General features: G+C 36.8%; 1 protein-coding gene across 1 annotated transcript; it reads right to left on the reverse strand.

The window, feature by feature from the left end:
• Positions 1–1,976: 1,976 nt before the first annotated feature.
• sfrp1a (secreted frizzled-related protein 1a) lies at positions 1,977–12,012 on the reverse strand. Its single transcript, XM_087798341.1, has 3 exons — positions 11,347–12,012; positions 7,363–7,443; positions 1,977–3,134 (listed from the first exon to the last, which is right to left on the reverse strand). The coding sequence occupies exons 1-3, from the start codon at positions 11,867–11,869 to the stop codon at positions 2,809–2,811; spliced, it is 930 nt and encodes a 309-aa protein (XP_087654467.1). The 5' UTR covers positions 11,870–12,012; the 3' UTR covers positions 1,977–2,808.
• Between the last annotated feature and the right edge of the window lie 560 nt (positions 12,013–12,572).

The raw sequence follows: 12,572 nt of genomic DNA on the forward strand, positions 1-12,572 counted from the left end.
TTAAGAGACACTTAAATCAACGCATTAGTTGCCTTTTAATGTTGGCTTTTGTCTAATGTTTAGAGTAATATTTTTATTTCTTTATTCTTAATAGTCTAACTTGTTACTGCTATGTGTTCCTGTCAAAATTTGAAAAATGCCTTTCACTGACTACTTGTTGTAGTAAGTTTGAAGTTGATAAAGTCAGCAGTTGCACACACCCCTAAAAGCGTTCCATCTGATGAAATCAAAGCTGTGGTGATTTATAATGCCAGGGATGTTGAGTACATTCCAGATAGCTGAGGTGTAACCAATAAAAAAACTCTATCAGGATTGAGAATTTGCGGTTTCCACTGCGACTATGAACCCCAAAGATCCTGCTCTAATAGATGAAAGCTGGATTTTCTAACGCTTCTCTGAAGGGAGCAGGACTCATGATTAGTAAGTCAACATCTGAAAAATATTTTCCAATTCCAAAGCTATTACTGGATCCAGATGGATAGGATGTGGGGTGATACTTCCTGTTTTTGGAAAGGCCATTCATTGTTTTTTTCTATTTACATGTCCTGTACTAACTACTTTGTTGTCAGATCTGTTGTTCTATTAACAATCCTTCCAATTGTGTTCCAAGCTTAAAATCTAGTCCTTGTTGCTTGTGTCTGGTTTGAAAAGCACAGTGAACAGGTAACGTAGCTGGTCATATGCTCTGATAAACACATCATAAAGTTTCTATGTAGTGATACTTCCTTGGTACTGATCATGCAACGATTGAACAGACTCCATGGCAATTTTAGGCAGTGATGTTTTATATATTTGCGAGGCAACTGATATTTACCTGAGGTATCAGAAGTGTAGGGCTGATGAAAAAAAAAAGGGATGCTTCATTAAGCATGTTTTAGCGACCACTCAATCGCACTCTTTGCTCTATAATCGTTGTAGAGATTTATCAGCCCTTCACTAGTTAGGGACAGTTAGCATGACGATAATATCACCCGTTACAAGGAGCTTTATTTCGATGTAATCTTAAAGTCTAAAGATGAGAATGCGTGCTTTAGTAAGAAGTTAACTTAATATGTCTTCAAAATTACCCAATGTTGCGAAACATCTGTATCTCGCCAAGAAATGGTTGGCTGACTTTAAGCAGTTTGATTGACAGCAACCTTCCACCAAGGCCGGATTGCACAAAGACAGCACAACATTGAATAAATAAAACAAAATTGACCATGAGAATCTAACAAAATCCCTCTAAGAATGATAATCTTTAACACATTTTGACACCACAGCGAAGGAAAGTTAATACATTTGAGTTATTTGTTCGATATAAATTCAGTCCAGTTTTCCATATTTTCTAGTTGTTCCTGTAGCTAAGAAACAATTCTAAACATAACTAAAAAGAAGTATAATATCTATGCAACTCCTTGGCAGTGGTAACTTTACTAATACGATGTTTCATACGGAAACAAAATTTTATTTTTATGTATTTTCATGAGTAGGTTTTCCGTCCAGGAATACATTGTATGTATATACTGTAGTTAAGCTCACAAACTTGACCTGTTTTACTGCCCTGCGTGTAATGAAATGGAAAACTGATCAAAGCCTGTAGTCAAGGTCTGTGTTTCCATTTTAGTATATTATTGGAAGATTCCGTTTTTTCCATCCCAACAAACCAGAAAATAATTATAATAATTGTGCAAAACTTCTCCTTATACTAAAACTTACTAACATTTTTAATCAAGTTAACTGTACAGCATTGTTCCCCAAGTTTGACTCTATTATTTTACTCCACTGCTTAAGTCCTAAATCTCACAAAATATTTACATATGTTGATCGTTTATCCATGAGCATCCACTCATGCATTTTACTTGAACTTTTTTAAATAGATGATCTTGCTCTGTATTCCAGAAAACATTTTATATGTGCTCTTTCTTCTTTTCAGTTCCTTTGCTTGAATTATCGTTTAAACTGGATTTCAAATAACATCACACCAATAATACATGTTTAAGCATTTATGTAAAATTTATATGTACATGTAAGGAGGCAACATTTCATCGCTTAACCTTCAAATCATAAGACTCAAATAGTGCTAAAACAGACCATCAACACCAAGCGAAACACACCAGAGCACAGAATTGGCAATATTGTCACTTTTTCAACGCTGCAGGGCTTTTTCCATTACCAAAGAATAATGATTGCTGCAATTAGACGAGAGCTGCAGAAACAACAGGACGACACACCTGCATATGTTTGGTTGCAGATATGGAAGTTATGAGTCTTTGAGATTAAACCAGACAAAAGATAATCACCTATAATGTTGAATAATAAGATAAGGACAATCATCATAGCTGTTTTTGTAATTTCCATTAAATGGAAGTCACATGTCCATGAATTGTTTCCAACAGGATCTCCATCTGATGTTTCTCTCCACTCTTTAAACCTGAATATGGAAAATGAAATGTCTTTTATTGGATGGCCGGTGCCAATCTGAGCAAACATTGAAACGTTTTGAAGCATCCATAAATGCTCCCTTTCTTTTAACAAAGACAGGTATTGAAAAACATAGTACAGTAAATATGAAAAACTTTGTGCTGTAGGAACTACGCTTTGAGAGTTCTCTAAGCATCTGCATGCAGTTGGAGGTTAGGAATCCTTGACGAAGGGCAATTAAAAAAAAAGTATCTTAATTTGCTTACGATTGCTGCTTAAAGCAAAACAGTAGACATTCCAAAGTATATCTGAAAATATACAAAGATATAGATATGAACATGACAAAAGAAAGATGGTTTTGAATGCTTGTGCAAGTTCTTGTAATGTGTAGGACAAGCCATAGTCTTATTTGAAGACATTCTCAAAGGCAGGACACTTATAGGTTTTCAGTTTCTTGATGGCCTTTTTGAACTCTTTGCTAGACTTGTCCCACTTGTGGATACCGGTCAGAAGAAACTGCTTGTCCACCTTGCGGCCCATGATAAGGTACTGGTTTGAAAGGTTGTCGAGTTGCTGGCAAGGACAGTCGGCACCGTTCTTCAAGAACAGTACAAGCTTCTTCAGGTCTTTCTTTTTCAGGGTCCCGGGTTTGATCATCTTTTTCTTTTTCTGAAGAATCACCTTGCGATCCAAGTTCTCTTTCTTCACCTCCTTAATTTTGGCTTTGAAAGCTGCAGGAGAGCAAGCAAGAGAAAACATGAATGGTTTTGAAGATAAATTACTTTTCATAAATATTTGTGTGTCTGTGTAATGAAAGATGTAGGAGGTAAGTTACTTAAAATAAGAAGAGAAATTCTAATTATTTTATCTATATATCACCTTTCCGACATCCTTAGCATCGTCAGAGTGATGAAGGCTAAATGTAGCATTTTACAACTTATATATATATATAATGTTATCAAAATGTTCTATTGATTGTGTTAAAGATTGTTTTGAAGAATTTGTCAGACAATCTGCAAAGAACATAAACACCTTTTTCTGCATAACTGACCCTGCTGGTGGTTCAATGAGGTACAATAGCCGTGGTTTATAAAATTAATCTAATGTGACATTCATTCCAGGTTTAACATTAGATCATTATTTAGTTACTTAAGTGACCTTGAAACTAGTTTTTAATGAAACCCTTGTGTTGCCTCTCGGTCATGGTGAACAACCTCCCTGGCTTCCATAAATACATGTGCAGTGGTGGAGGTCGTTCAAATTGACCCACAGACAAAACAGGGGATACCACAAACACATTTGTTTTCGGGCCTTAAGGCAAAAAGGGTTAAAAAAAATCAACAAAGAATTGACATAATGGTAGAAATAAAAGTCAAAAGAAAACATGATGTAAACTGCGAACTTTAACCAAATGTGTAATTGAATAAGAAGGATTTATCTTGTATGTATGGTGCAGATAAAAAAAAAATTCTTACAATAAAATAGAAATTACATACTTTTGTGTAAACATTACACAAAAGTACACATTGGGAAAATTTGTAAACCCCTCTTGTGCCTCCCTCGAAGCATGCATTGCTAATTAAGGTGTTAAAAGTGATCCAAGGTGTATTTTTCCCGGTATTTAGGGTGCACATGGTAAGGATTAGGACTCTTATCCTCTGTCTCTCGTCTCTGGGACGGAGGCTTAAAGCTCAGTCAAATCAAAAAGGGTAACATTCATAATTAGTGAGTCAAAAAGATGGAAGGCCCACACTAAAATGACACCAGTGCGATAAACCCTTCATGCAGGCTAATCCTCTGACACTTGAACTTAAATTGCACCTTGTTTTTCATGGTCTAATCTCTCCTTGACGAACAGAGAAAGAATCAAGTACAATAATAACCTTCCCCAAGGTTAAGCTGCTATTCTAATAAAAAATGACAGAAGCATAGTTTCTTTGAAACCCAAGACATTAAAAAGTTTACCAAGAAAATCAGGTTGAACAACTTGCCATAGGGCAAGGCTAATATAAACTGAAAAACAAATCCATGTTCTCTTAAAAGCTGCTATGGTATTAAATAAATATATTATGATTAGAATTATAAATATATTGTTATTTTCAATGTAACTGCCCACATAAACAACAGTTTTGGAGCCACTTTGCAGAAGTTTATAAAATAAAATGGTTATTGGTTCTTTAATGGAATAAAATAGATAGGAGCCACCAAGATGCACTGGTTTTATGTTCTTCTTCACAAGATCCTTTCAGACAGTAGGTTTTGCCTGTTAAAAATATTCAAAGCTGATTTTTCAAAGCTTCCCCTGTTTACTTAATAGCAGACGGCTGTACATGAATCCTTTTCTTTTTTATTCCTTATCTCTGTTAAATTCTCTGCATGGTTTCGGTAGTAACATCTAATGTTCTTCTCTCCACATTTTCAAAGTGTATATAAAATCTAACCATGGCTGTTATATGCTTTTCTTTCCTCTTGCCCAATGTGACCTCTGACACAATGCTAAATCAGGCCCACGAATGTGACGTAAACCCTCAGTGGGTCGTAAACTCCAAAGCCCCTTCCGAATACACAACAACATCATCCGTTAAGCTTGGGAAGGGAGGTACAATTTTTCGATGTCAAAAAAAAGGAGAAATCTAGAGGCAGGAGAGAGATTTAATGAAAGTGCTTTTGCAGTCTTTGGGACAAGACCGTTCTGAGATAAATTGCAGTGGCACCGAAGTGTGGAGTGGGATGAGTTGTAAATCTGTTATCACATCTGTTGGCACAAAAAGGTATATATATACTGTATATGTATACCTGTGTGGTAAAATCTACACGTGTGCCTGGAACATTTTAAATGCTAAGAAAATGAGGTTAAACATTTGGTTGGGTTTTTTATTTATATTTTCCTAAATTGATTTACTTGATTTAGGTTACAGTTTGTCACATAGTGGTGGTGGCGGGTATCTACATTCTCGGAAATGAGAATTGAAACATTTATTTTGTCATCTCAGAGTCATATCAAAGCTCAAAGTCCTATCTGTTGTTTTACCATAAGATTTTGATTAAAAAGTATTTTCCGTCAGCATGTTTTCTTTCTCTCAAATTCAAGACGTTGTGTTATGCTTGCCTTCAACTGCTGTCAGATGTATTTACTGTTGTAGCTTTTTCTTTAGAACAGAACAAGTTTCCATTGGTCTGGTGGAAAAAAGGACAAACAAATGGTTGGCTGTGCTTCTGTGATATTGCCCAGGAATCTCTCCAGTCACACAGATACAACTCAAGCCATACGCCAACTAAAAGCTCTCGTGGTTACATGGTAGAGGTTAAGTAGATTTTCCTAGAGGTGACTATTCTGGATGGATTGGTACTGGTTTAGTATTATTCTAACATATATTGTATGCAAAAATGTATTTATAATACTGCAAGTTAAATTGATTTGACTGTAAACCAATGAGTATATGCAGAAGTATTAAGTTTTATTTAAACACTAAACCTACATCTGTTTAATGATTAAATTCTAACTTTTGTAATTATATGGGCTGCATCCATAGCTAGAAAACAACGGTAAGAGTACAATAAAGACTTCTATTTACATTGTGCTATCTGTACTAATGTGTTCGGCATTCATTTGTGACTAAAACTTGAGAAGGCATGTCCAAAGTGAGCTGAAGCAGACAAACGAAAAAAAGGATCTTATATCAAAGCCTTGGCAATCTTATCCTCAACTGGTACTTTAGAATTTGTACCAATAAACTTTATTATGTATTTTATCGTGCTATTATTGTGATATTTGTTATTGTCATGTATATATTCCATTGCTCTTTCCTAAGGGTGGTATTGACTCTCTGTTTATTTTCCTTGTCAGATGCTTACTAGACTATTGACAACGAAACAAAACAAAATCCTTCATCCCACAGATTAAACCAGACGTGAATGTACAACCCCCCCAACCCTGCTGACAGACAAGGCCCCACCACCACTGACGCATAAACAGCAGCGCAGTTAGTCAAACAACTTTGACAGCACCATTTTTCCTTACACAAGTTTCTTGTTTTCCAAAGGTTAGTATAGTACTTTAAATATGATTTGTTGGTATGTTTTCCATCCTGGCTGATAATAAAATTGGAGAAGTTTGATGCCAACTGTGCACACTACAAGTTTAAGATTTAAAAGCCACACAAACTGAGAAACAACATCAGTCTTTGGTTAGGATGTTTAGGATACTAGCCAGACCCACTGCTATTAATGCCATATACCATATTATTTTATGTTCTGTAGAAAAATGTTGCTCTTTTAGGTATTGAGATATGTTATGACAATAAGAATAAATAGACAGCTATTGTATTTTTTTTTCTTGTTATAATAATGTTGCTTTAAGCTTACTTTTATTTTTATATATTTTAATATGTTTACTACAAAAATGAAACCACAATAAATCAAATCCCCAACATTCAACATTTCTGTCACAATAAAGCTCTCAAGCATTATTGTGACAGAAATGAGGCAAAACTATGCTTTGGTCTTCTGTAAGGAAGATAATAACACTTTTCTTTATTACACTATTGGCTATTTTTACTTTGGGTTGGACCTGCCTTGTACACATGATTTTAAAATAAAAGAATAAAATACAAATCTGAAACCACTTTCCGCTGATCACATTTGGTCTTGGGTATCGCTGGAATAGGTCATTCTCATACTTGCAAACAAGGCCACATCAATTTAAGGGAGTAGAAGATTCAGTCCAGACAGCCGAGTAAACATTCTTCTTTACAACTGCACTGACCTTTAAAATAAAAGTTTAATGACACTAGTCCAAGTATGTGCTCAGACGAATGACTTCTGACCCAAGGAAACTTTTCCCTACACAGACAACATAAAAGTGTTGGACCTGAAGCAAACTTTAGTTTTGTGAAATCAAGGGCTAAGGTACATACCAAATAACTTTCAGTACATGTAGGCTTGTGTAAGGAGGCTTACCAAACTCGCTAGCACACATGTGATCCAGCATGGCATCTGTTTTCATTTCATTGTCACATGGAGGGCAGATGGGTGAGTAACCTAGAAAGAAAAAATATTTAGTAAAGAGGCAAAAATAACAATAACAACAAAAAAGGCTCAGATAATCATAATAAATGTGGTAGTTATTAAAAGCAGCTCAGCGCTGAACTTGGAATCTTTAAAAAGATCTGTGTTAAGAAGGCCGAACACACCTAACATACTCTTTATGTATCCAGAGATGTTATCTTGAGTGAGTCCCAGCTATCTGTCTGCAAGTCTTTGTATTCCCTGATGAACTGACCTCAGTCAGGAATGTCTTGGGCTTTAATGACGGGCCGTAACCAAACACTGAAGTAAACACTTTTTTGCTTTCAGCAGCGTTTGGCCAGTTCTGATTCAAAACGATGCGCCAAGTTTAACACGTGAGAACAAACATATAAAAATGCAAAAGGGATCAAATATGACATTTCTGTTTTTGTAGAATACTGTAAAACCCCCAGAAAGAGAAAAAAATAATCTCACACAAAAGAGCCAAAACTAAACACAGTGTTGAGGTCTTCCTTAACCCTTAATATAACACATAGGATCACCATGCCACAAAAACTCACTTCATTCAAATAATTTTGGAACAGCCTTTGAAGCATTTTTGAGCATTTTAATTCTAACAGACTGGATTCCCACATCACAGTGTATCTAGTGGATTGGGTGAAAGAGTTGAAAGGAAGAAAGGAGGAGTACAAATAGTTTGCTCTCGATTGCCCAGTTGTCCATTACATGTGTTTGGCGAAAGCTTGTGAAAGTATCACTGTGGTGTGAAGAGCTTGTGAAAACACACACTGTTGACAGAGTTGCTGTGTCCTGCTGCCAGTATCAGCCAGTTTGTCTTTTAAAACAATTATCACCATTGTGGTTAGCTCAGTTAACTCTGTAGTGTATCTTTGTTTCAAGATGTTTAACCATCTAACTAAAGGTTTGTGGGTCTGTAATGCAATGCTGTCTAACAAATTTCAGCTACAGCTTCATGTAAATGTTTATCTAAAATTGAAGGAATTTGTGAAACAGGCTGACTTACGTATGTACGTATGTACCTATGTACGTATACTGACGTATTACTTTTAAGTTATCTTCCTGTCGTCTCCATGTGTAGACCGGCCACCATGGCTTCTAACAGTCCTTTAATTAAGCTTAGTTAATTACCAACAACACCAACACAATATAATTTTTGTTAAAAGGGAATAGTTGTTATCAGAACAGTACTTGGTTGTTAAATATGTCAAACATAAAATAAATAATAGATATAATAATAGAATCCAATAAAAAAATAGTTAAATGTTGTACATTTGACTGACTGTTGCCGTAGTATTCATGACAATTAAAAATTTGTAATAAAAAAAACGAAAAAAAAACAAACAGAAATTCGCATTGAATACGAAATTATAAAATAAACAGTTTTAAATAATAAAAATAAATAGTAATGGGATAATCTTCAACAAGTGTTTTCTTGATTTTATTTATTTTATCATCTGCATCGTCTGTGTGTGAAAAAAGATTTACACTCATTTATCATGTTTATTGACTTAAGTTCATTTTAATTATAATTCAATTTAGCGAGGCTTGAAGTCACTTAAATAGAAATTCAAATTTAATTCGAAATATGTCAATCAAATAAAGTGGAATTCGAAATTTTAGAATCAAATAAGGTTGTTTTATTTATGTGAATTTTTTCATTCATTCTACTGTCTTCATAATATGAAGGTCTGGTATAAAAAAAATGAGCACACGTGTTGGTTGTAGTGACTCATACAGAAAAGACTGACTCCTTCAAGAATCTTAAGACCTTTTTTATTTTTGCAGGCTTAATTTTCTTGAGGCTGTGGTGTTTGTCACTGTGTTGTCTTGGCCTTTTAAAGTATGTATTTTAACTGTGTATTGTTTTGATTGTTTAAGCACTTTGTGACCCTGGTCCGTGAAAAGCATGTTACAAATATAAATGACTTACTTTAAAACACAAATCAATCCCTGACTTGATAAAACTGGAACTGGAAAATACAAAAGCATGATACTTTTTTTTACAGCTTGTACTTCTGTCCAGCCTGTTGCCATCCAAATCTTCTTAACTGATTTTGAGACCGCAATAAATTTGCAGGTTTCACTTCCCGGGTTAAAGGAATGTACAGAAATTTGGAAAATATCCATTTCCAAAGTCTTCTCTGAGGTGCATTTAAATCAAAACAAGGTTGACTGCTTCTGCATTTCTCCAGTTGTGGTTCTTGGAAACTAAAACGGGTGGAGATGAGGCAGGTAACTAATGCCTAGCAAAAAACTGGCCTGAGCAGCAAGATTTTAGTTTTGGGGGCTTAATGCAAGTGATAACAGGTCATTTACATTAAGCAAAAGAGATCTGTGTGTGCCTGTGAAAACCCATATTGAGAATTTTAGTTTTCAGCAGAACAGGCCCCAATCCATGCCACCATGTCAGTCAATACTGCCCACCCCCTCTAAACACACACACACGCACGCACACACACACACACACACACACACACACACACACACACATGCACGCACGCACACACACACACACACACGCACACACACATGCACACACACACACACACACACAGCCATCACTGTGAAACTGCTAGAAGATCTACAGTCTCTGGCCCTGCACATTGTAAGAATAAACCTAAGATGGAAATTTTGCATATACATATACAATACATTTCTACTTCATGGTCAAAGTGGACTTAAGGTTCCAACCACTGATGAATAAAATTCATATCTAAAGAATGTTTTTATTTAAATGTGTATTCATTTTGCTTAACACCTTTGTTATTATTTACTGTGTAATAGTTAATTATGTTCATCATACCCAAATTGTTTGCCATTTAGAAAGCTTCCTTACACAAATTATAAACATTTACAGATCCATACTTGTATTTCAGATCATTCCAAATAAGCAACTTGTTTTACTGAAAGTAATACACAATCACGACATATTAAAGCCTGAAGGGATGTGAAACACTATCGAATCCGGGTTGGCACAGCTGAATAGTCTCTGGCTTGTTTGGGCATTTGCATCTGCAAACATGCTGTGGCTACTGAAACAACATTCTCAAGCTCATTTAACTGCATGGGTGACATTTTTTACAGCGAGGCAAAAGTGTTGGCTTTTTGTTTTTCTAGTCAGGCAGTGGCTTTGAATTAGTTGTGTAATGAAGGGTAATAGAGTGCCGTTTGCAGTTTATAAAAACAGTTTTTACTTGACACTATTTTATTCTATTTTATTTAAATCGAATAAGAGACCACATTAACTGATACCACCTAGTTTCATGATAATGAATAACCTTTTTTTTTTAATTGCTCTTTAAGTGAGGAGTAATTTTTACATTTACTTTTACTAAATGACATTTTCCCAGCAGCATATTGTGATTGAATATAATTCTCACGTATTTGAACGATCATGCTATTTTTTTTAAAGCCGACTAGTTAAACATTACTGATTACAGTTAAATCGAGGGTGTTCTGGGTATCGTGCTACTTTTACCCTTCCCCCATTTATAAAGAACAATTATTTAGGTGAAACTTCCCCCAAACTCCTGTTAACAAGGACAAAATGGAAGAAATCAGGCTAAGTTTTTTGTAAATCTATGTAAGAGTTTTATGGGACCACTCTTGATAGATCACTGTAACTGAACTGTAATTTGTGGCATTCCAAAATTAATATTGGCAATAAAAAAATCGGATCACTAAAGGTTAATAATAATAATAACAACAATAAGTGTCTTTCTTGGCACTCAAGTTGCACCCTGTTTTAGTAAAAATAATACAATATCAATAATAGAAGGTTTTAAAATCTGCTTTAAAGGGTTACCAAGAATGTATTGTTCTTTATTGTTTAAAAAAGAAGACTTTCAAAAGCAAATCCAATGGCATAAATGAATTGCAACAAGTCGAACTGACCGGTGGGTTTTGTGGCTTCCGTGGCGTTCGGCTGCGTCATGGCGATGCAGACGTCGTCTTGGGGGAACTTGTCACAGGTGAGCATCTCCGGCCACGGGAAGCCGAACGCCTCCATGATGGGGGTGCAGCCGTCCCGCACCGCCTCGCACAGCCAGCGGCAGGGGTAGATGGGCCGCTCCAGACACACCGGGGCGAACAGCGAGCACAGGAGGACCTGCGTGCCCGGGTGGCACAGCTTGTGCACCAGCGGCACCCAGCTGCTGGCCTGCTGCTTCACCTCCGCCATGGTCTCGTGCTCCAGGAGGTTCGGCAGCATCATCTGGTCGTAGCCGACGCCGTGACACAGCCGCAGGTCGTCCGGGATCTTCACGCACTGCGGGGGTTTGCCGTAGCTGCGGCCGCCGTTGTAGTTGTCCGACTTCCAGCTCAGGTACTCGTACTCGGACGCGCCGCAGGAAGACATGAGCGCCGCGGTCAGCAACAGGCGGAACAAGCTGCTCAGGGGCTCACAAGTGGACCTCATGGTGGACGTCGCTGTTAAACACTCAACAGTGAACTCATGGAAAAAGAAGCAGCGGATAGAAGAGGGGTTTGAGGAGTTAGGTCCGGGGGTGCTGTGGCGCGTCCTGACAGCAGGAGGAGGTGAGGAGTCTGAACGCTGGGCTCGGAGGGGACTGAGTTTCTAAAGTTATTCCCGGCCAATCGCAGCTCGGCTCAGCCTTTTGGCTCCGCGCTGTCAGTCACAGCTTAATTACCGAGCGTGTAAGAGAACTCCCCGGGAGCCTCCATTCTCTTCCTTCCACTCCTCTGTTTGTTTCTCCTTTAGCAAAACAAAACGTCGAATGAAAGGAAAACTACTAAAACTTTTTGTTTTGTCCGCATTACTTCTCTTCTTCAATGCAAGTGGATTTTATGAAGGTTGGCATTGATTTGATTATTATGGTATGCGTAAATGTAAATCACGCACCAGACTTGACAGGGCAATTGTGAAAATGGACTGATATCCTTTATTTCATCCAGCACTAAACGTTAAAACTTTTATGTTTAGACAAGTGTGCACACTTTGTGGTTACATCAAATGTTTATTTGTATTTTCAAACAAAATGGCTGGAGGAAAATAGTTGAAAATGATTTGCCATTTGATTTGCCAGGCACATTCCTACTTTAAGTGCAACTGATACAACCAACACAGACAAGTTATATCTATCTAAAATGTTAGGTCCTTA

This window comes from Callionymus lyra, chromosome 1, assembly GCF_982586985.1.
Source record: "Callionymus lyra chromosome 1, fCalLyr1.hap1.1, whole genome shotgun sequence".
Classification (NCBI taxonomy): domain Eukaryota; kingdom Metazoa; phylum Chordata; class Actinopteri; order Syngnathiformes; family Callionymidae; genus Callionymus; species Callionymus lyra.

Excerpts from the sequence above, each read along its gene's own strand:
- sfrp1a (XM_087798341.1), bottom strand. The coding sequence starts at position 11,869 with ATGAGGTCCACTTGTGAGCCCCTGAGCAGCTTGTTCCGCCTGTTGCTG. Across the intron at positions 7,444-11,346 it reads GGAAGCCACAAAACCCACCG|GTTACTCACCCATCTGCCCT; the intron begins GTCAGTTCGACT and ends TTTTCTTTCTAG. Across the intron at positions 3,135-7,362 it reads CATGTGTGCTAGCGAGTTTG|CTTTCAAAGCCAAAATTAAG; the intron begins GTAAGCCTCCTT and ends GCTCTCCTGCAG.